Below are 24,312 nucleotides of genomic sequence, written 5' to 3' on the forward strand. Positions count from 1 at the left end.
ATGCCGAGGACGGGGGGGGGGGGGGGGGGGGGGGGGAAGCTGAACCGGGGAGATATTAACGCAGTCGGCTGCATTAATTAAAACGCAGCTTAATGAGACTGCCTCTGCAGGCGTATCTCCTCGCATCCGTAAACTGCTGAATGCATTAACGATTTTTCTTGTTACTGTAAATTAGTCGGTCTCCGTCAAGCCCCGGCGGGATTTAAGACGCCGAGCCGCGAGAAGGTCGGATGCGAAGCGACTTGTAAGGCCTCGGTCGCTGCACATCTCCCCAAACCCATCACTCAAAAAACGAGGGAGTGGCAGATTAATGTTGTACGTACACAGAAAGAAAAGAGAAGTGATGGTCATTCCACAGGCCAAGCAGCAGCCTCTCAAAAAGGAAGTAATCAGGACAGCAAACATCTTTTGAAATGAGGGCAGATCACAGGTCGCGTCTCCGTAATTTATTCCCTTTGCTGTGGTGAGTCTTTAACTCAGACTTTCCTATCTGACTAAATCAAATGAAATGCACCGCAGCTTCACATTTCAGCCGTCAGGAAATTCTTGAGAGGACCGCCAACACTGCTTTAGCTGCTCAAATATTTACTTTTGTTTTTGAAGTGCGGAGAGACAAGAGGGATAAAGGCAGAGAGAAAGTGGAGCAGAGGGTGGCTGAACAGGTGTGAGTCGACTGGATGTCAGAATGAGCCGCCGCCTAATGCCGCTGCTTCTCTCCTCGGGGAAAAGGCAGCGGAATAAACGAAATCTCTGCGTAGTCAAGAAGCTGGCAGATCAGAAAGTTTAGTTTTGTAACAGTAGAAACCGGACATATTAAAATGGTCCGAATGAGGCTTCATTTTTGAAATTTAATGCTAGATCGTCTGGGTATGACAGGGTTACTGTATGTTTTTCACTGAATTGCATCACCTCTCCTGTAAAAAAAAAAAAAATATCCCTGAATTGTTGGAAACAGGAGTCTAAAATTTCTTTTGTGTTATATTAATGTTGTTTCATACTTCTCCAAATGTTTTCAAAGCCCAGCAACTTGTCTCGATTGCAGATGAACTTTAAACATATACATTCATAATTTGTTTTGGAGATGCTTTGCTAAAATAAGCAACAATTTTTTTTAAATGAATTATTACCTTAATGGCAGCAGATATTGCTCCATACACTTGGGTGGGGGTTTGGAAACAAACACACACAATCATCTGCCATTACCATATTACACAGAAAGGATTCCTGGATCAATGTGTGCTTCTGTACTTTTGTGTCTCTGCTCTGTCTTTTCTAACCCCCAGTTGGTCGATGCAGATGATCGTTCACACTGAGCCTGGTTCTTCTGGAGGTTTTACCTTCCCGTTAAAAGGGGAGTTTTCCTCTCCACTGTCGCTTCAAGCATGCTCAGTATGAGGGATTGCTGCAAAGCCATGGACAATGCAGACGACTGTCCACTGTGGCTCTACGCTCTTTCAGGAGGAGTGAATGCTGCTTGTCAAGACTTCATCCAATCTACTGGGTTTCCTTAGATAGGAAACTTTTGACCAATCTGTCTGGATGATTTGATTGAATTTGACTTTGTAAAGTGCCTTGAGATGACGTGTGTTGTGAATTGGCGCTATGTAAATAAAATCCATGCTCAAACGTTTCTGTGCGGATGCAGTATTTGGCTACATGTGGACGTAGCCTCAGGCACTGGGCTGGAGTCGTGCTGCTGCTTCAAGTATAATCATACGTTATGGTCAGCGGTTCGAAACTCAGTCTGTCACTCTGGGTCCCCGAGCTAGATCCTTGACCACACACTGCTCCCTGTGCACCACTCAGTGTAGGCAGCACACGGCTCCCTGAGTAAAGGGTTAAACGCAGAGACAGATTTCCCCCTCTGTCAAGACTTCTAAATGGAAATATTCATTTATTTATTTATTCATTTATCTATGACACTGAAGAATATATCAAGCGTGCTCTAATAATGATTAGATGCAAGACCTCCAGCTGCTCTCTGAATTTCCTATGCTGCTCCTGGCTGACTGCCTGCTGCTGCTGCTATGGCCAGGTTCCAACTTACACATGAGCTGTCTGACTGAAATACATCTCCCTTGATCTCCCAGCAACCTGTGTCTGCACACGCATTTTGGAGGTGTGCGCTTCTGCCCCAGCTGGAGCGAGGATTCTTTCATGCCTCCAAGATCATGAGGCGCCTCAATCTCACTACAGAAGTTTTATCCGTGCTTGAAAAAAATCTGAGAATGCCGAGGGTCCATCATGCACAGGAGCACCCGTAGGAGACCTCTCCAAGATCCTGTAGAGGCCGTCCCCTTCCTGACTGACGTTTGATGCTGTGGAGCAACCGTATTCCAGTTGGAGAGGGGGGCACCAGAAAAACTTGGTGGAAGAAGCATCTTCCATATACATATACATTTGCAATACCGTACTTTAACTGTAATATGCAATTACCTTCCACTGCACTTTAATTTGAATAGCTTCTGTCCAAACTTTATTTATACATTTTATAGTAATAGCCACCTGTATATCATGCTCACAATTCTGCCTATAGTAATAGCCATCTGTACATATATTCATAGTACATGCAAACTCTGTTATAATAACAATCATCTGTATATTATGCTATTGTACATCTCTGTAAAACTCTAATAGTAATATCCAACTGTATATTATATTCGGTACATATCCAGCTGTAAATTTAGTTCACAATACTAGTTATCTATATATTATACTCATGGGACCAATCTATCAGGAAAATTCTGTTTATAATAGTATTCATCTCTATATTTATTCAGTACATAATCCATGTCCTGTACTTATGGAACCATTGTTTATCCTGTACTTGCTGCTATTGCACTTCTGGTTAGACCTAAACTGCATTTCGTTGCCTTGTACCTGTACCTGTGTAATGACCATAAAGTTGAATCTGATCTAATCTGATTCTGGGTTGTAGAAGTGCTTCAGAGGCCCGTGCTCTGAAGCTCAATACTCAATCTCTCCTGGGTTTTAAAAGGAATGGTTTGATTTTTAAAAAGGAACATCTTTAGATCCTAGCAATACTAGAAAAGCACCTTACTGAATCATTGCCTTTATTTTTGTTTGTCGTGTTTTCAGCAGCGGATGTGGACTAGAGTATAAATAACAGTGCAAACAAGCTGTGAGGAAGAGTGTGACAGAGAGTAAAAGAAGCCAAACCTGTTGAGCCGATGACACCAGCTGCAGTTGAAGTTAATGTGAGAGGAGATGCAGGCGCCGCAGCTGCTGAACTGGAGACAGGCTGCGAATGAGAAGAGATGCAGCTTTTGCAATCAAAAGACTTGTTTTTTGCCAGAGATGATAGGAAGAATTTAACTTATAACCCTTAGCTAATATAAAAGCCAACCCAAAAAAAATTGAAATATTCTTCTTACTGGGTAAAGGCATCATTTCCACAGCTGAGGAGTTGGTGATCCTGGTCTTTGTGAGCTCCACGCGGTGGTACTCATAAATCGTCCTCCGTCTGACGTCTACGTTTCAGAAGACAAAGACAGTTTGCGATTTTGAATGCAACGTCTAAATCTGGGACAAAAAGGTCTCTAAAGAAAGCCGCAGATAGAATGGGGTCATATGGGATTGCTGCTGCAGCACTTCTCTGCTTTCTTTGTGCCCAAAGTGTCAGGCTATGACTTGGCAAACAGACTGAGGCAATTTTCCCTAGAACCCGATATCATCAGTCTGACCCTGTTCAAAGGTCCGCTCTCCCAGTCAGCTGTAATAGCAGCCAGCAAGACATCTGATGGTGTAAGATGGACACACTATCAGAGACAACCTCACTGAATCACACTGCACCCCCAGCTGGTCCTGAAAAACCCATTAACTGTTGGTGACCATGCATAGAAGATAGCATCAAATAAAGCGGTGGAATACAGTACTCTTATGAAGCACATCAGATACAAGTTGTAAAAGAAAACAAAAACATGATATTTTTTTTTATGCAGGTGCAGCTGAAAATAAACCAAATTTGCATAATAAATCACTTAGATGCACATTTCTCATTCCTGGAAGCAATAATTGTTTATTGAGATGCAGAGTAAATTTCAGCAACCAACTATGGGTGTTTGACCTGCATTATAAAGAATGAAAGCATCCATCCATCCATCCATCCATCCATCCATCCATCCATCCATCCATCCATCCATCCATCCATCCATCCATCCATCCATCCATCCATCACAAGGATAAGTTGGGTAGTTTAGTGTATTATGTTTTTTCTTTTACTGCATTTACTTTTGAGACGTATCTGAAGCATACATTAATATGTTTTAATTGCTCTCGTTTTTTTTTTTTTTGCTGGTTTGGGTCTAAATTGCACCTAATTTCATATTCATTAACTTGTAAACAGTCAATTTTACATGCAAGTCGGCTAACTATCGCCAAATCCACTTTCAGTTCACACAATGGCAAATTTGAGTCTTGTGAGTCCCTCAGAGCTCCGGGCAGTCGTGGTTGTCGCTGCTCCAGCTCTTTCACATCTTTCCACCTGGACAAATCCTCCTGGCAAACTACTTTAAGTTCCCTTGCTTGGTTGGCCTTTCACCCCTGGGGACCTGTTGATCGCTCCGGCCCCAGTGTTGCTCGCCTCATGTGATGGGATGTTGCCTCCCTGCAGACCTGCTTGGTTGGATTACACACTGGACAACTGATCAAAGCAGATGTGAGTCAGCGCAGATCAGCCTGAAAATAAGTCCACCCTTCCTTTCTACCCTCCACATCGCCCCCCCTCCTGTGTCTGACTTCCTCTTGCTTCAAGAAAAGAGATTATCAGGTGCCTAATGACATAGTGGGGGTCTGGGGAAGGTTAGTTTCCCAGCTTGAGGCTGTCAGTTGATGTAAGGACTGTAAGGGATCAATGGTGACTGGTTCTGGAGATGGTGCCCGGTCTTTCTTCCAATAGGATTGCACGGATAGTGTCTGGGAACGGACTTTGTCAAGCCGTGCCACCGTTTCTCAGCTGGATTTAAGTCTTGATCTTGGCTGGAGCACAACACATAAATAGCTTTTTATCTAAGCCGTTATATTTCAACTCCGTCTCTGGTGAACCTCCTGCCTAACCTGACCCTAGCCAGATGTATCTCGCTCCACCTAGCTCCACTCATCCATCTGGAACAGATCCATAGGAATGGTGTTTCAGAAGGCTGGGCCTTATCAAAAATCCTTGCATATGATTGGATAAGCCACTTGTCTGTCATCTTTATCGACGTGCTATTTCAACCACTCACACCGAAGCTAACCCGTGATGCTGATGAGAGCGACGCAGGAAAAAACAAAACTTTTTTTTTCTAAATGTGTTTGCGGCTCTAGTGGCACGCGTTTTATTGACAGTGAGCTGACAGGAAGAGGGGGAAGACAGGTGGTAAAGCGCCGCGGGTCAGAGTCGATCCTGGGCCGACCGCATCGAGGACTAAAGGCCTCCTAATATGGTTCGCGCTAACCGCTCCGCCACGGGCGCGCCCGGAAAACAAAACTTGCCAAATCCGGTCGGGAGAAGGGCGAAAACATGGTTTCCACCAACAAAAGCCTTCAGAGGCGTTCTCTGATGTTCTTTTAATGAAACAATATCAGGTAGATTGGACAACACGGAAGAAATAGCAGCATCAATGTTAACGCTTGCTTTCTCGATGCGAGCCGCCATTGTTGTCTGAATCAAAACAGTCTCACAGTCGCTCTCCACTACGTCACATCTATGAAACTCCAGCCCTGCGTCCTGATTGGCTGGACAATAAAATTGGTTGGAGAAATCACTCTCTATGGGAGAGGTCCCAGATGGATGTGAGTGAAGCTAGGTGGAGCGAAATCCATCTGGCTAGAGTCAGGGTACCTCCTGCCCAGTCTAAAGACCCTTGACGGTTTTCTCTTATTGCCCCGAGCGCAGCTCCAACCTCCCTGTCCTGCTGATGGATACCACCACCCCCACAGGATGATGCTGCCACCACACTCATGGTGTTGTTAAAGTAACGACGGTGTTAGTTTTCTGTCTTCTTCCACATGTTTGTGGCGTTGTCCCCCACATTACAAGCTTTAAAACGGGGATCAGTAATTGCTTTCCTCTTGCCAAGCTTTCAAAACACACAGATTTGCGGGGCGCACTACAAGTTATCGCCCTGAGATTTACTGCTCAGTGGAGCCCTACTGCTCCACTGAGCAGTAAATCTCTGCAGCTCCTCCACTGCAGGACCTATAGAGTTACCGCGGGGCCTCTTGGCTTTTGTGATTTTTGCTCTACTTGTCTGGCCTGTTAGTTTATAAAATCCTAACAATACAAAGTATAAAAAGGGCATGCACAGGTATGAAAGACAATGCACACACTGACGTGATCCAAAACAGGATGACAGCAGCAAGTCAACCCTTGGAACCTTCCTCTTGAACCTACTGTAGTAAATATATTTACACTAGTTATGTATTAATAGTATTAATTGAAAAGTTGCTCAATACTGCACGTAATTCCCAGCTCCAGTTGTTGCTTCTTGCTTTGAAACCAGCTGCTGGAAGGCAGGAAGGTATTAAAAGTGCGGAGAAGAGTTTTGACTTCATTTAAAAAAAAAAAAAAAAGATATCCTTCAGTGAGTGAATTTTAATTAATCGTCAGAGACGTGTATTAAAGCTCGGTCGTCACGTAGGCTTGCGACTGACCTGTTAATTACACGACCTGACCATAGGACACCCACAAATCTCTCTCTCTCTCTCTCTCTCTCGCTCTACTCAGTCTGGCACCTGGAGGTAAAATGAAAGGCTTTATTAAAGCTAAATAAAATCCTCTCGTTGCCATAGTGGCTATGCAGTAATTGGCAGCAGGGAGACTTTCTGTAGCCCGTAGCGGTCATAGTTTCCTTTTCCAGCATTACGGCTTAGTGCAGTTAAAAGAGCAGAGATAATAATCTGGCGTGACAGGGATGTAAAAAATCTGTCAAAATATATTCCTTCCTCCGCATGATAAGCTTTAAATGTAACTTGGAATGTGCTCTGGCAGATATATGACTTAACTTTTAAAATTTCATGTAAATTTGCAGAAACTGTAGCCGGGAGACAAGATAAATCTTGGAGTTAATGTTTCACTGGCTCTGGCAGAATCAGCGGGGGTTTATATGGTAATGCTTTTCTTGTCATTTGTCCTTCTAGCAGCATTTTTTCCAGTCCTTCTAATGCAACTACAGCACAAAACAGAACTTGTCCAGCTGACGGATGAGTAGCAGTCATGCTGAGTAATTAGTTGCTATGGCATCCTCTATTTTCAAATGCTGCTTTCTGCTCTTCCTGAAGAGGTAACATCAGTCTAAAATTCTCCCTTTTTAAGGTCCCCCTTTGTTCTCTTTATCATCTAATAGAAACTAAAACCCAATAGCGCAGTTATACATGCTTTTTAGGATAATGGAAGAGTTATAGCTTGTTATGATTCGGCTAGAGTTATACTTTCAAATAAAATCAGGACATGTTTCATGCTTTTCAGGCGCAATGGACTTTTGCCATTACCAGGTTTCTGATCTTTTTCATCATCTACTTGCTCTCCTGGCAAGCATTTTGGATTTTTTTTGGTAATTTTCTCTTTTCTTGAAAGTATATTTTTAAGTGTGCTTTCCTTTGACACCTTCTGTAGCTCCAGTTTTCAAATTGCGTCCCCTGCTGTGTGTCAGCCGTTTCCTCAAATTATGATACGTTGGATTTTACTCTGAACAAGACTGACCATTAATTGAGACAAGTGAGATTCGCAGTTCTCAAGGTGTTGTTTAGGGTTCTGTGGACCTCCTTAATGAGCCATTGATGGGATCTTGGAGTAATTTCAGCAGGTCGGTCCTTCATGTGGAGGTCCTCTACTTTTCCATATTTTCTCCATGTGGATAATGTCTTATTTGTGTCCAAAAGGCTTGGAAATTGGGTTTTAAATCCTTTCTTGACTGATAGATGTCAATAATTGAACTGTTATCTCTTTTCTGATACCTTGATATTAACTTGTTTAACATTTAAATTAACTTGTTTCATTTAACACATTTCATTTCACATTTCAATTTTAGGAAAAGAAAAAGTCAGAAGAAATCGGTAAGGAGGCAAATACTTTTTTTTTTAACCACACTACAGTTGGCATCTTTCTAAAAGGCAATTGCAAATATATTTAGCATTTCTGTTTTCATAAAAGAGCTTTAGAACAGTAGGAATAAAGATTCCTGTTAATGCATTGCCATGTCTCAATATGCTTGTTTTCCCAATTTCGCCACACTGTAACTCACTGGTCTCTCTGCTTTCATCGTGCTGTGTCAAAGTCAACCCAGTTTGATACGTTTAGTAAGGCTTTAAAAAAAAAATTATGTTCAGATTTTTCCGCAGCAACTTTCTGATTGCTTAAATGTGTTAAAGAATGACAAAACCAGTACATTTCTGCTTTAGTAATTATTTTAAAATGTGTTCAGATCTGAACTAAACCTGCAACATTCTTGTCACCGCATTTTAGGTGGAACAAACTGAAGAAACTAAAACACTTTAAAACATTTATTTGGGATAAATGTAGCTTGGGGTTCTCATTGGCAATGAAAAGGGAGTTTAAATTGCTAAATGATTGACGTTTGACGACTGATTAATGCACCAGATTAGTCTGAGCCCATGAGAGGGAGGAAGGTTCTGACGACAAAGTCCGAAGTGTCTCCAGCTCGCTTGCAATTGATTTAACTTTAACAGGGACTGATTAGAGTAAATCAAAATCAAATGACATGTATTTGCTGTTGTTTGAGAGTTTGAAGTTGGATTGCAAGAATAACAAATTAGGCGGCACTCAAAGCTTTGTTGTTCATGGAAAACTCATTTAGTTTGTAAACTGGAAAACTTCGGGGTTGTAAATGGTGAGCACAGTCCTAGATGACAGAACCATTCCTTCTGGTTACCGGGCTGTACCACCGCTGGACTCCTGGACTCATTTGAATGATTGGGAAACGCTTAGAAATCGGGTTATTTCATTTTTTTTTTTTTTATAACCAACCCATAGAATCAGGAAAGTCCAAACTACTAAGAGCTTTAATGTGATCAGCAAAAAAACAGCACAACATCCAAATTAAACACGTGATTGCAATCTCATGGATAGATATTAGTTGCAATTAATTCACGTCTTCTTATGCTTCTCATTTGTTTCCATCATCTCAACATGCACACTACGCTCTGTGACCTTCCCTCTTTCAAATGAGAATAGTTTCCACTCTTTGGTGGCGTTTTTCCAAATTTGTCCGGTGGCGGGGTTATTGCTTTTACGTCGGGGTGAGTTACACCTTAAAGTTTGGATATTACATTGATACGGTTAAGATGACTGTGGTTTAATACATGGTGCAGCTTTATAGGTAAATAATATTGTGTAGAAGTTATTGAGTTATTCAGGAGTAAAGACATTTGAAACATCACCACCAAGTCAACACCGTCACATGCAGACACTGTCGGAAGCAATAAAAACTTCCGATTTACACCCTGAACAGTTTGAGATCCCACTGTGGACGTTTCTTAATGCAGATTGGTATATTTTGTTCACTAAAACCACTCTAGTGTCAGCTGGTTGTAACACCAAAGAGTCACATGGTTAGACCCATGTTTCAATTAAACTAAAAGGTAGAAAAGACGTTCTAACCAAATGTCAGATCGGATTTTGCCCTTTCTTTCAAATTGTGCTCCTGTGTTCTGGCTTTAAGGAATAACTGTTCCAACTCTACACACCTTCTATATATATGTCACATTTGTGCTATCAGATTATGTATTACATTTGGATGTGCTGGTTTAGAAATTCGAAACAACAATCCGTCAGATACTCACTCGGTATTTGCTGGATCTTGTGGACCACCACGAAGGCGTCAGACAGGCCCACCTTCACCGGGTGATTGACAGAACTGATCTGTGATATCTCGATGGGGAGCTGGAAAAGGAAATAAGGGAAGATCAATCTCCGGCAAAATACAGATCTCCCCGGAGCGGATCTGAAACCCTGACAGGTTTAAATGGCCTCAAGTCTGACAGTGACAGTTTCCAAGAGGAGCCTCAAGAAGCAAGTAGATCTCTGTGGGTCAGAGAAAAAGAAAACATTTGGGACAGAAATGCGATGTTACAGTGCTATAAACAAATACCACTTATTTCTCTCCTTTGTGTTCCTGTAAAGTACTTTGTATACCCCTTTGTATGAATGGTGCAACACAAATAAACTAGACGTGCCTTGTAAAAATAAAAATGCAGGTTCAGCTTTAGTCTCGTCAGTTTACAGAATATGTTCGGAAAAATTTGGGGATCATGAAATTGTTTGGCAAATGCGAGAGCAGGGAGGAGACTCCAAAAGCACCACATGCAAACATAGTTTTCTTTTGCTTTAATGCATGTGCAGGTAATGGTCAGCTGGCATCACCTGCTTGCTGCTGAGAATAGGAGGACTATTTTATTTATTTCACTACATTTGTTCAGGTTTAGATAATTTCCTGCACTTTGATCGTTTAGGGGGCATCAGAAGGAGGGGCTTGCCGGGGGAAAACCAAATAATCAGGCCAGGTTGTGGCTCCTGAAATTGAACTAAGCTTACCAAAGTTAATTCATGACTTAAATAATTTTTTCACATATGGCCAGCTTGGTTCGGGTAACTTGTCTTCCTTTAATAATACAATTCATCATTAAAAACATATAAAAGAATGTCTGTGTTCACTTCAGTTCTATTTGTGAATATCTAAATACTTTTTCACAGCCTAATGAATCATACACCAATCACATCACGAAGGGAGATTAAATAAAAAGGAAATATCTGATGTGCAAAATAAAAATGAACTGCTCTAACTTAAAGAGAGAAGCAATGAAAGTCTCAGATCAGTTATTTATTTCTTTTTGCAATTGTTACAGTAATTTAAGCTATTCATGACTACATGCTTGGTTGCATATTTCCATTACCTGTAAATTACCAGAAGAAATATACTAAATGAATTTGAAATCTCAAACTCAACACTTAAGGTCAATAAATAATGTTGATATTTCTAAAAAAATCAAAATAAAAAGATGCTAAAACCAAGTCAATGATTTCATCTTTTTTTTTTTATAAAGATGTGTGTTGAAATGCGCTGTTTCGTTCGCTGTGCCAAACATCAATTATTTTGAAAAATCATTTTCTTTCACTAAAGTGCAAAGAAGTGACAAAGATATTTTAAAAAAAGTGTTAAAAGCTAGAAACAGAATGGAAAGCGACTATGACAGCTGTGTGATTTAAGTGTGAAATGAGTCACAGTTTAATTTGTACCAAAGTCGCGGTGATAATTAAAGCGTGTCACTTTCACACTGAATGGGCCCCTGGAAAATAAAGCCTGCTTGACATATTGTTTAATAAGCTTCTGTCGAGACCAACTTTAGGATGTATAGTCTTTGTGGCTTGGAGAACATGTAATGTTTTGAGCATCATGTGTAAAACAATGGAAAAAGTGGACAAACCGTCCCAACAAACTTTCAATGTCTTATTACGGCAGTGGTGGACTTTCTTTAACATAAATATTGGATAAAAAAAAAACAATTCCCCAGTCAACTCTGGATTCAGGGAGCTATAGTATATATATATATATATATATATATATATATATATATATATATATATATATATATATATATATATATATATATATATATATATATATATATATGACCTGTGTGGCAGTACAATAATAAACACTGGCAGAGTGAAAAATGCTCACAGAGAAGGTATGAAACAGAATATAAGACATAAGAAAAAACGGCTGAGAAGGTCAACCTGTGAATAAGAGTCTACCTCTTTGTATGCAAAGACGATCCTGCCTGTATTGTGCAGCGTGGCCTGGAAGGTGAAGCTGCCCAAGTTGTAGTTGTCCTGCAGGTGGACGTGGTCCCACTGCACCACCAGAGCGGTCCCTAAAGAGGAAACAAATGCATTTAAAACAAATAATTCCCCACATGATGGATAAGATCAGGAGACTAAAGGAGACGGCGATAACGCCGATATTTGCCACTCGCTGGTGGGAAAATGGATGCAGGGGAAAGAATAAGAAGACGTTAAAACCCAAAAGATTTGTTTGTTTAAAGGATTATCTGCAGAGGATGACACTGAATCAGAGCGAGCGCTCATACGACTCCGCTGGAGGAGAATAAAACCGCAACAAAACCTCAGCTTTTAACAAACCCCGACCAAAGAGCGGCCGTTATTGTGAAGGATTACAGAGTTCGGGCGTTTTTTTTTAACCACAGGGAGAGGTTTTTTCCCCTGCTGTGGAAGACCGTGCTGAATGACAAAGTGGAGAAAGAGGGGAGATTGACTTTTTCGGTTGGTACGGCAAACAATCAGGATATCCCACTGCTCTGTTTCAAAGCAGTTATCCTAAATGTGTAACAGAACAGGGCGAATATCCCATCCTCATCTCAGACAAGATCATTCAGATTTGAGGCATTCCATACAAAAGATAGGTATGCACCAAAATCAGGCAAAAGGTCAGAGCTCTGAAGACATGATTCTACCTTTACAGAACCAGTAGGTTGAACTGGGTTTCTTACTGTTTTTTGCAGGTTAAACTATAGTCTAAAAAAAAAAAGCATCAAGTTTGAAACTATTTGGCCTGCTCCTTTCCCCTGATGCACTTCTACATTCATACTTTTTAATGCCTTCCCTCCCTTTCACATTAAAATCATTCAGTTGTGGTCTATATAAGGTAGAACTGCAATGCTTGGGTCTAAATTCCCTGACATTCCTCCTTTTTTATCCCTTTCCTGACAGCAACTCTTTTTGTGTCGGTTTCTTTTAGTTTAAGGGATGCACTTCAAACCCTGCCCTCTTCCAGGTCGTGGAGCGTTCCACTTGATCCTGTTTGGTCATTTTTGTAATATGCTTTGGTGGGGTGGGGGTGGGGGGGTGTAATGAACAGCCAAACACTTGTAGCTTTGACTTCCTTCTGTTTGGACAACAAAATCACTCTGAGAAATAAAAACGACGGATTCATGAAATCGGTCAGATGGACCTCCACAACCTTGATTAACAGTTTTGCAGCAAATACTTTTTTTTTTAACCACACTACAGTTGGCATCTTTCTAAAAGGCAACTGCAAATATATTTAGCATTTCTGTTTTCATAAAAGAGCTTTAGAACAGTAGGAATAAAGATTCCTGTTAATGCATTGCCATGTCTCAATATGCTTGTTTTCCCAAGTTATTGTTCGAAAAACGTTAAAGAAAAATTCAGAAGACTGAATGCCGTGAAATATATGACACAGAAAAGAATAATAAGAAATCTCTGTAGCACTACATCCAACTTCCCTGCACTCCTAGAGACTCCAAGTACACTACAAAATGTATCTAAAGGCAAATGAAGTGGGTCTTTTTCATGATATGTCCCAAATGTGTGGTAGTGGTGCAAGACGTTCATTACCGATGTATGTGTCTAGTCCTTGTTGTTAAGATAAGATAGAACTTTATTGATCTCACAATGGAGAGATTTACTTGTGACATCGGCTCCTAAAAGCAACAGAAGGTGCACAAAGGAGGAAAAGGTGCATGAAGTATATAGAGTGCATCCAGATACATACAGGGTTCCCACACCTTGGTGAACATCAAATTCAAGGACCTTTCAATGACTTTCCAGGGCCAATTTCCTCAAATTCAAGGACCACACGTGGCGGCATTTACCTACTGTGACCGCTGAATAGGTTATCATATTTTAATACAATGCAAATTCAATAAAAGACTAAACGGCATAGAAGTTGTTGGGTCAGAAGCAATGCAAGAAAGTGGACTTAATTTATAGCCTACATTGATATTGATCATATTCATAGCCTACATTTATATCCACAGTACATGGCTATGCCATACTACATTACATATAAGATGTACATTAGCCTACCGTTTCATGGAATTTTATGGAAAAAAGTGCAGCATTGAGATGTTCAGAATTATATCAATTTGTTTCACTTACTTTCATCTTTGATTAAGCTAGTTTTTGACTTCTTTTTAAAGTGACACGGTTGCCAGAAAGCTGCTCAGAGATAGATTTAAATCATTCTCAGGCTTTTGTTACCTGTGTTAAAGACACAATTTCAGTGCATTTTACTAATCCTCCTTTACCCGGGTTTGAGACCGACAAAATGAACCATAAAGAGACACTATGGCGGAGTTACAAATTTTTTCTTTTCAACTTTTTTTTAACATTTTCTTTTTTCTCTTGTGGTCCACTAAGAAGTCTACAAATCACGGTAAAACATGAACATGTGGCTGTGTGAATCAAGTGCCGTTATTTATTTAAGACAAAATATTTCAAATTCAGTTATTTATGATCAACCTGCGCCGTCAATCCCGGCGCTTCATTTGCAGTCTGGACGCTGAGGGTAAACATGCTGTGGCTCTGACTGCAGCGCTGAGACGGACTCCTGCGGGAGCGGGAGAACGGGGTTAGGAGGGGGAGGCGCCCTATGGCTGTACCTGCCGCTGGAGGACAAGAGTAGGATCGATACGTGCTTTTACGTAGGAGTCTCCAAAAGTCGCTAGATTTGTCGCTAGTCGCTTTTTTGAAAAAGAGTAGCTGGAGGCGTCTGAAAAGTCGCTAAATATAGCGACAAAGTTGCTGAGTTGGCAACACTGCGTGAATGTAACCTATTGGACGCACGTAGGCCTAAACCGCAGCCTACCAACTAACGAAGAAGAGCGAACGTACTTTTGCAAATTAAAAGTCTGCGGAATCAACATAATTTTAAAAGATCGTGTGGTAGTAAAATAATGACACGAGTCGTCATCCGTGTGAACTTTCAACCCCACAAAAAATTCAAGGACTTTCAAGGACAAGGTGTTTTTTTGGCTGTTTTCAAGAACTTTCAAGGGCCTTGAATTAATTTTTTCAGATTCACAAACTTTCAAGGATTTCAAGGACCCGTGGGAACCCTGTATATACAGTGGATGGGAAAATAATGAAAATAAACTATCAAATAGTTATTGCACAGGTTATTGCACAGGGTATCAAATAGTTATTGCACAGTTGTTACAGTGTTATTACCAGGTTACAGTGCAGTGGCATTGTAAAGTCTGACCGGACGGCACACACGGCAGGATAATCTCTTAAGTTGATTTTTAAAGGGGGCGCGCTGGTGGCGCAGCGGGTAATGTGACAGATGTACGGAGGCCTTAGTTCTCAACGCGGTCGACCCGGGTTCGACTCTGACCCACGGCCTGGATCTATGAATACAGATATTTCCCTTCATCCGGATTTGTTTGTTCATAAGCAGTTCTCGTGGTTTAAGCATTCGCCATGTTTCAGAGGCAAATCAATGCTAACCCAGAGCAAGAGGGCATTTCTTTTTTCCAAGGAAAGGGTGTTTGTTTTTCTTAACATGAATCAAATTGTAGCCACAAATAGTTTAGAGGTCGAAATAATTATTTAATGCACAAAAGGAAAAACTCTGCTATTTTAAAAATCATAGTGTCAGGTGTTTCTAAACAGCAAAGAGAGGATTTGATGTCTATCTTAAAAACAATTGATAATTTTAAAGACAAACAAATCCCCAGATAAATAAATCTATTGTCCTTTCCATGCCTGCACGCTGCGATGATGCTTATTTAAAAAAAAAAAAAAACAACAACTCAGAGGTCCAGCAGTGAATAAATCCAGGAACAATTCCCTAACATGGCCTTCATCTCTGCCCTCCACAACGTGGGCCTTGCCTCACTTTTAACACCGTTTTGATTTACTGTGGACTTTGGAGAACCTATTGATGTGAAACCCATTTGGCCGGTTGCCAGGGTAATAAAAGTTTGTTTACACAGCAGCCAATCAATTTTTCCCTTTACACAGCCAGAACACTTCCATTCACTCCAGCAAATATGAGATTTAGGCTCTCTGCTGACAGCCAGGAAAGGAAAGGGCGACCGGCAGCACAGGACCCTCTGCGATAAATCACACGCTGCGCAGGGAAGACCCTCAGCCTGAGAACGCGTGTTTCACGTTTACAATATCGTCATCCAGGCGGTAAAACGTCGAATGTGAGACCAACAAGCAAAACAGAGGGATGCAAGCATGCTCAGTTGCAGGTTTTCATGCATCTGAACACAATAAAAAGGCTCTAAGGTGCAACACATTCAGAAAGATTTAAATTCAACAAAGAAGCCAGAATGAAAACATCCGTTTTTGAAAGACATTACACCCCATGATTCGACAGCCTGGGGAATCGCCTTTTAAAACAAACATTTTAAAGTATTTTTTTTTTCCTGTATGTTAATGTTGTTTTGGGGGAAGTTCTGGCTCGTCTTCTTTTACAAAATTGATTTCAGTGATGCCTCCCAAGGCAGAATTGTGTGCCGTGCTTTATAAGGTGGGATAATGTGACATAAAAATCTCTGCTCACCTAATCACACCCATATATAGATCTAATATAGTAATTAAAAATATGACCAAACAGATTAAAGAAAACAGTAATGGAGGTAAAATCAACCTATTAAGCTCCAGGAGAATTTTTTTTTATTGTCCTACAATGAAAAACGTAAACTTGTGGAATTTACTAAATATTACTAGGGCTTAAACTGGGACTATGTGCTATTATAATAATAATGCAATAATAATAATAATAATAATAATGAAATAATAATAATAATAATAATAATAATAATAATAATAATAATAATAATAATAATAATAATAATGGTGCTATAAAGGTACTTATGGTGCCTCACAATGAGACAAGTCTTTTCTGCAAGAACTACTCCAGGTGGACCTGGCATAGAAAAGGATGAAAAGCAGCTCCTGCCTGCTATGAAGTACTGAGTGGAGGATCTGTGATGCTGTGGGCCTGTCAACCCTCCACAGTGGTCATCTCAGTCCTAAAACCTAAATTTTCCAGTTCAGCTGTGGGGTGAGCAGAAGATATGTCTATGGAGTCTGTGTGATATAGAGACAATGTGAAAAACTGAATGATGCATTGTTAGGACCACCTTTATGAAATATTATAGTAGACTCAGAGCTTTCATTTTGGGGGGGGAAAAAGGATTGTACATTGTGTAGGGTAATACATTTCTTAAAACTTATATTTTTTTTACTTAAAAATAGTAATTTTTAAAATGTTGTTTGGTGAGAGAGGATGTTTCTTTATCCTCAGGTCATATACCAGAAAATGGACAAATCCTGTCAGTAGTTCCAGTAAAAAGGTGGATGGGGGGTTATGGAGCTTAGCATGTAACACCGTTCAGCTTTTCGTTGTTCTCAGCTGTCTGCGTGGGAAAGTTTCTCCGAACACCGCCTCTGTGTTTATCTTGTCCATAAAGAGGGACGCGTGTTTTCTTCTGGCTGTTCTTTACATGTTAGCAGGCTTAAACACACCCACCACCAGCAGCAGCAGCAGCAGCAGCAGCAGCAGCCCATGTCTTTGAGTTAGGTGCGGCTGCAGGGAGGAGAGGGGAGTGTCTGTGTGAATGGGTCAGTCTATTCAAATCTGTACCTTTGAAGAATTAGTTATTTTTTGTATTGATTACATCGAGACACTGATTATTTTTGACAACCACGTGAAGCCTGGCGGCTCGCCAAGGCCTCTAATACAGCGGGGGAAACCCTGCCTACCAATCTTTATATGAGGTACCAACAATAATCAGAAGAGGTGGGATTGATTCAGAAAAGGTGGAGGCATTGACAACTTTTAACAAAAAAAAAATGATTCAGTAGATTTGGATCCAACTCCTTGGAAACTTCTACATTTGAAAAAATGCAATAGTTGTCTGATCCACCACTGATGTAACTGAGCCTTGGCAGCGAGTCATTGAGCACAACAGCAGATCATGAACCCCAGAGAGATGACAAGGAAGACTGCAATTATGTTTGACTGTAGTTCCATTATTAGAAATTATTATCCTCCTACTTTGTCATCTCAAAATGTCAGACTCCAGGAAAAACTACAAGTCTCACAGCATTAGCTGCCGTTGAGTCATGGTTTTAAAAAACGCGCCGCATGAACACTCTTCTAAGAAGACATTTAATTCTCCATCTGACAAGACGATACCTCTTCAAATGATTTATGAAGTGATCCTCAAAGGGATTATAATTGGCATTTAAAACAGAACTTTACCGTTTCGGCAAATAACCTTGGAGACTCTTATTAATTTTCCAGCGGAGGATGTGAAAGTCACGTCCTCGCCCGTCATGTTTCTTCTTTTTTTAGAATTTCCAATTAACAGAAATAAGCGACACAACAGATCATCAGACAGCCGAGCTCCGTGCAGTCGCTGTGAAATTTCACACAAACCGCACACGGCTTTGTTTGTGAACAAACAGCTCGTCTCTGCTGCGAACGCTTCATCACGCCTGTTTTTTTTCTTCTTCTTCCACTTTTAATGAAGGCCTCCTCCGCGGCACAGCAGGCCGTGCAGTCCTTGTTTCAAATCGGCAGAACGCTGACTGATGGACGGCGAGCTGAGCTCCGGATCGATCGTCTGCCGTCGTTGTTAGAGTCTGATGAGCTTCTCTGCAGAGAGTCACAAAGCTAATCTGTCAGTCTGCAGGGGAGTGGGAGACAGTGATGAGGGCAGTGATGGATAAGACCAATACCGGACACGAAAGGAGGGTCCAGAGGGTCTGCATCAGTTCATAGTAAGTAAGGTTGGGCTCTGGCTCGCAAAGCTATTCATCACCAATTAACTTTATCACATCTTGCCGCATTACGACCACAAGCCTCAAAGTATTTCGCTGGGATTTTATGTGACAGACCAACACAAAGGCGTCCTTTAGTCAGGGTGAAGGGAGTTTCTACTTTGCAGAGCCACTTTTCACTGCCATTACAGCTGATAGGCAGCAATATATTTTAAATATATCGTCATCGCAATATCAGCGTGTGCAATCTCTATATTGCAAAGGACTGTTCCAGTACAAGTTTGCACGTTCTCCCTGTGCATGAGTGGGTTCTCTCTGGGTACTCCCACAGTCTAAAAACATGATTGTTAGACTAATTGGTCTCTCTAAATTGCCCTAGCTCTGTATGTGTGTGTGTGTGTGTGTGTGTGTGTGTGTGTGTGTGTGTGTGTGTGTGCACGCGCATGGTTGCTTGTCTTGTGTGCCTCTCTGTTGCCCTGTGATGGACAGGCAACGCGTCCACTGTGTACCCTGCCTCCTGCCAAATGACTGCTGCAGATAAGCACACACCCAACCTGTTACGGAGGTTGCTTCATGCTTGCTCAGTATGAGGGATTGCTGCAAAGCCATGGACAATGCAGACGACTCTCCCTGTGGCTCTACGGTTCTCCAGGAGTGAATGCTGCTTGTGAAGACTTTGATGCAATCAACTGGTTTGCCTTATACAGGAAATTTTTGACCAATCTGTATAATCTGACCCAATCTGTATAATATGATTGAACTTGACTTTGTAAAGTGCCTTGAGATGACATGTTTCATGAATTGGCGCTATATAAATAAAACTGAATTGAATTGAATTACCCCAGCATGAATAAGCAGGTATAGATAATGGATGGATGGAGGAGTGTTTCAAGTACAATATAATATGTTCCAGGTGTTATGAATTTGCAGTTTACGTGCTAATGTAATATTTAGCCAGTTGGGCGGAGTCTCAGGGCAGCAGACGCTCACGCCGGACCCAAAGGACATTAGCCAAAAAGCTAAAGGTCACAGAGTGATGGAAGGACAGATGAGGAGAGGATAGAAGAAATTAGGCTGTGATACTGCATTTCGCAACTGTTATCGTCTTTGCCATATTTACAAATATTATCCACACTGCAAGATTTTTCAGATATCGAGCAACTCTATTATGATACTACCAGCCTGATACAGATGGAGATGCACAATGACCAGCCTCAGTAAGACGAACGTAAATATCATGTTCCAAATGCGGCCGCATAAACTGAATTTGGTTCAGGGCTTTGACTAGGCCATTCTAAAACATGAATATGCTTTGATGAAAAACATCCCACTTTAGCTCTATTAGTATATTTTCAGTCGATGGCCTGCTGAGAGGTGAGCCTCCACTCCACACTGCAAAATTGAGCTAAAAGTAAGTAAAATGTTCTTGAAATTAGTGCATTTTTCCTTAATCTGTGCAGGTAAATAAGATTATTTGCCAATGGAATAAGATTTTTGCACCTAAAATAAGAACAGTTCATCTCCATCATCTTATTTCAAGTGCAGGGTATCTAATTATCTTATTTCAGGGGTAAAAATACTCATTCCATTGGCAAATAGTCTTATTTAGCTGCTCAAATCAAGGAGAAATACATTTATTTCAAGAAAATCTTTAACCTTTAGTTCCCTTTTTGCAGTGCAATCTCATGCCGTTTAAAAACCTCTAACAGATTTTTCCTGCAGGATTTTCCTGTATTCAGCTCCGTCCATCTTCCTATCAACTCCGAGCTGCTTCCCTGTACCCACTGGAGAATGCATGATGTTCACAGTGTTGTTGTGCAATGGGGATGGTGTGTTCAGGGTAATGTGTTGTTTTAGTTATTTATGTGGGCCAAAGAAATGCAACTTGTGTCTCATCTGAACATAACTTCCTCATCGTGTCACCTACATGGCTCACGGTGAACTGCAAACAGAACTTCTTATGGATAATTTCCCTTTTTGACACTCGTCCCTAAACGGCAGATTATGCATGACTAACAGTTATCTATAGGCAGTTACTCCTACCTGAGCTGTGAATCACTGCAGCTCCTCCAGAGTTACCGCGGGCCTCTTGGCTGGGTTTATGGTTTAAGCTCTACGTGTGCAGCCTATCAGTTTTAGGTGGCCCAGCGTGTCTCGGTATGTTTGCGTTTTCTGGCCTGTCTGCTGTGTTCCTCGGTCTTCATGATGCTGTTCGTCTCATAACGTTCTCTAACGGACCTCTGACACCTTCACAGAACAGCTGGATTTATACTGCGATCCGACGGCACACAGCTGGACTTCCTTTACTAATTCAGGGACGTCTGGGGGCCGGTGCTTTTAGTGGAAATTATTCAGTGGTGTCTGAAGTCAATGCAACACTTGTCAGATTTATTTATTTGTAAAAAAAAAACAACAACAACTGAAAACCATGTATTCATTTTCCACTTTGTGTAGGTCAATTGCATAAATTCCCACTAAGATACATTAAAGTTCTTAGCCAAATCATAAATTAAATCTAGAAAAACATCAACTTTGATATCTTATATTATTAATATTGACAATTAGCTTACACTACAAAACTGGCAAAGGGCCTCTTTAAACAGGTCTCATGGAGTCTCTCGTCTTCTTTGATGTAAATGGGCTCGGGCTTCAGTCTCGCCACTCCACTGAGACAGTTTTAGTGTGCCAGAGGCTTTAAAGCCGCAGCGTCATCCTTGATTTTCCTCTTTCAAGCTCTTCGCAGTCTTCTGACAAAGAAACCATATAAAAAACTGTAATGACACCATCTCACTGTATTCAGCAGGAATCGGTGTGTGGGGGGGGAAATGAAAGAAGTGATGTAGATCTTTTAATGAAGTCCTGCAGACAGGAATAGATGAAGGAAAGTTTCATTCCTTTAACTAAGTCCCTCTGAGAAAAGTAGGAATTTAAATAAAGAAACCGAGGCAACTGTAAAATTATTACATCTGGTCTAAACAAATATGTCCCGCATGCATCACCTTGATTTCATTAAGTTATTTCCATTTAATAAATGAAAAGAGTTATGTCCTTTCTATCAACACCATCATCTCTCCTCCCGTCTACCTAAGGCCGATAATTCAGCGGGGCACAGATTGCACATTCCACCACAGAGGAAGATAGCTCTAAAGATTTTAAACCCGGTTTGGACCATTTAATTGACTCGCAAACTATGAGAAAAAATATTAAATATATCTCACTGAAATAGAAGATTGACTAATTGAGTTTGCGACATTTCCTCTCCAGTTTATGTAAAGCCAGAAGCCCTGAGGGGTGTTTTTTCCTCTTTTTCTTCTTCTTCTTTAACATCAATATTACCATCTGTGCTCCGCAGACGGTACTTTTATGCAAGCTGTCTGAGGGGAAAAGCTTTGGTCTTTGAAAATACAACTCTATTTACTTTGGCTTTAATGTATATAGATATGCATAAATATGACTATTTGCACCCCTAATGCTTTATTTAAAAGTGTGTCAGTAGCGAGAGAGCTAATCGCTTGTCCTTGCAGTTTCAGAACCAGAAAGAAATTTTTAGTGTCCAAAAATAACTTGGTGAGATTGCCTGGAAGTCCAGATTAAACCACCTGAACTAATTCATACAGACTTAAACTCCTTCTCAACCACATTGTTCCTCTCCAAGACATGACCCTAGACAGAGAACTCTGGCAAAAAAGTAATTTAAAAGTTATTAACCATTCAAACTGTCCACTACCCCAAACACCAAGAGTTTTGTTTTCATAATTTTTTTAAATAGTGCTTTTTATTAGTGTTCTAGAGGGACTGCTGTGCAGTCTGCTGTAACATCCAGTTAAATCCTGACTAGTTTATTACAATCTTGACTACAGGGTTGATCACAAGCTATTTTACAGCAAGTATTTGCAGTGGCAGTCATAAATTTGACTAACCAGCTGGAAGGAAGCATTTTAAAGTGTTCTGCACATTATATTTACCTTTAGTTTCAGTAGGGTTAGAAAAGGTGATGCTAGAGGCAAATAACGCTCCCATTTCATTTTCTGCACATGTGCACCACTGCAAATGACTCAACACCACTGCAACTTTAATATTACAGCAATGACCCAATCACAGTCTCAGTTTCATGCATCACAGTGGAAAAGCTTTTTTCAGCTCGGCGCACTGGACTCTTGAAATGACAGCGCCGGACCAACTTTGTGGCTCTTATGGAGCATTAAAATTTAATTCAAAGATCAGTTGATCCCTTATCAATGATCATTTATAATTAAAACATTCAAAAATGTCTGCATAGATAAGTATAGGCAAATAATAATTGTGTATGTCAAATTTTGTTTCTGTTTCCAGACTTTAGATATTGTTCTATTACAAAAAGATGCAAATCTGAATCTCAAGAGTTACATGACTTTTTGGTTTGGCAGATCATAACTTGAGTTTCTTTTTTCATTTTTGTTGTTTTACCAGACAGAAAAAGACAAACTCATTCAAAAGACTTTACAATTTATAAATACTTATAAGTTGTAGGCTTAAAACTACAGGCAAAGTTCATGAACTGGGTTGGGTCTAGCTTGAAATTCTTGTTTTGGGGGAATTTTGTGAAATTAATGTATTGCTGATTACGTCTAGTAATAATAGGGTCTGTACTTAATCTAGGATAATCTAGTTTCAGATTTAAACATTCTAAGTCTGACTAGATGCCAAAAAATAGTGAAATGCACACTACTCAGTCAGAAGACGCTTCAGAACTCTGTTGTTCAGCATTTTCTGGGGAAAAAAAATCTAATTACAACCACCAAGGCAAATATTGTCTACTCTAATGTTGATAAACCTAATGACAAATTAATAAAATTAAATCTAAAACAACAGGGTCCTGGAGAAGGAAATTGGAATATTGTAGGAAGCCTTCTGTTAATATAAAAAATAAAATGAAACTAGGTGGTAATGTCACACAAAAGTATAAAACCCTGTCCTGACACAGCAGAACACTGAAATCCTCCCCTTTGATCCCAGTATACGTACCATTCAAGATCAAAAACAAGACAAAACATGCCACAAGTTCATGTTTCACAAAACCTGCATTTAGACCCACTTCACACATATCCTTCAACATGTCAGCAAAAACCATGTGACAGTAGTTTAACAATTTATGTTCTAATAGGGCTGGACAATAATTCAACAACGATATATATCGATTGATAGACGTGTGGCTCCATAGGAAAAACAATGGGTCAGTAAAAAGTTCAATAGAAGAACAGTTTTCCTTCCTTTTGCATTCTAGCCAATCATGTAGGTTAATACTACAGTCATTACATCTTCCCACCAATCACAAACCCAGACCCAGATAAGCTCCTTCACCAGGCCTCAAAGAGTTCACCTGTTTTTTCTGTTTTTTGTTTTTTTTTTGTAAGACTTACAGTTTTGGTAAAAAAAAAAAATGTGGATGAATAAAGGGTTGAGTTTGAATTCAGTGTTCTTTATTTAAAATAATAGGTAATTAAGAAACAGCATAAAATAGCCAGGCCTACACTTAAAATATATTTATTACATTTTTGGACAATTACCGACATCGATCAGTCTGATTTCTATTTTATCGATATGCTTTTTTCCCCCTATATCATTCAGCCCTATGTTCTAATAACTCAATTCTGTCTTAAAGTTTAAGATACATGCGAATGAGAGAGACAAAAAAAACCAAAACAAACAGCTTGAAATTCTTAACAAAAAAAAAAACAAACAAAAAAACA

At 40.3% G+C, this 24,312-nt stretch overlaps 1 protein-coding gene across 1 annotated transcript in view; it reads right to left on the reverse strand.

Moving 5' to 3' along the window:
• plxdc2 (plexin domain containing 2) overlaps nucleotides 1-24,312 on the reverse strand; it is a 136,360-nt gene that overhangs the window by 25,234 nt on the left and 86,814 nt on the right. Inside the window, exons 6-9 of the mRNA XM_036125709.1 lie at nucleotides 11,774-11,892; nucleotides 9,802-9,901; nucleotides 3,396-3,491; nucleotides 3,181-3,262 (exon numbers count right to left, since the gene is read on the reverse strand). Of these exons, the coding sequence (XP_035981602.1) occupies nucleotides 3,181-3,262; nucleotides 3,396-3,491; nucleotides 9,802-9,901; nucleotides 11,774-11,892 (397 nt within the window). The remainder of the gene's footprint in view (nucleotides 1-3,180; nucleotides 3,263-3,395; nucleotides 3,492-9,801; nucleotides 9,902-11,773; nucleotides 11,893-24,312) is intronic.

This window comes from Fundulus heteroclitus, chromosome 21 (assembly GCF_011125445.2).
Source record: "Fundulus heteroclitus isolate FHET01 chromosome 21, MU-UCD_Fhet_4.1, whole genome shotgun sequence".
NCBI lineage: Eukaryota > Metazoa > Chordata > Actinopteri > Cyprinodontiformes > Fundulidae > Fundulus > Fundulus heteroclitus.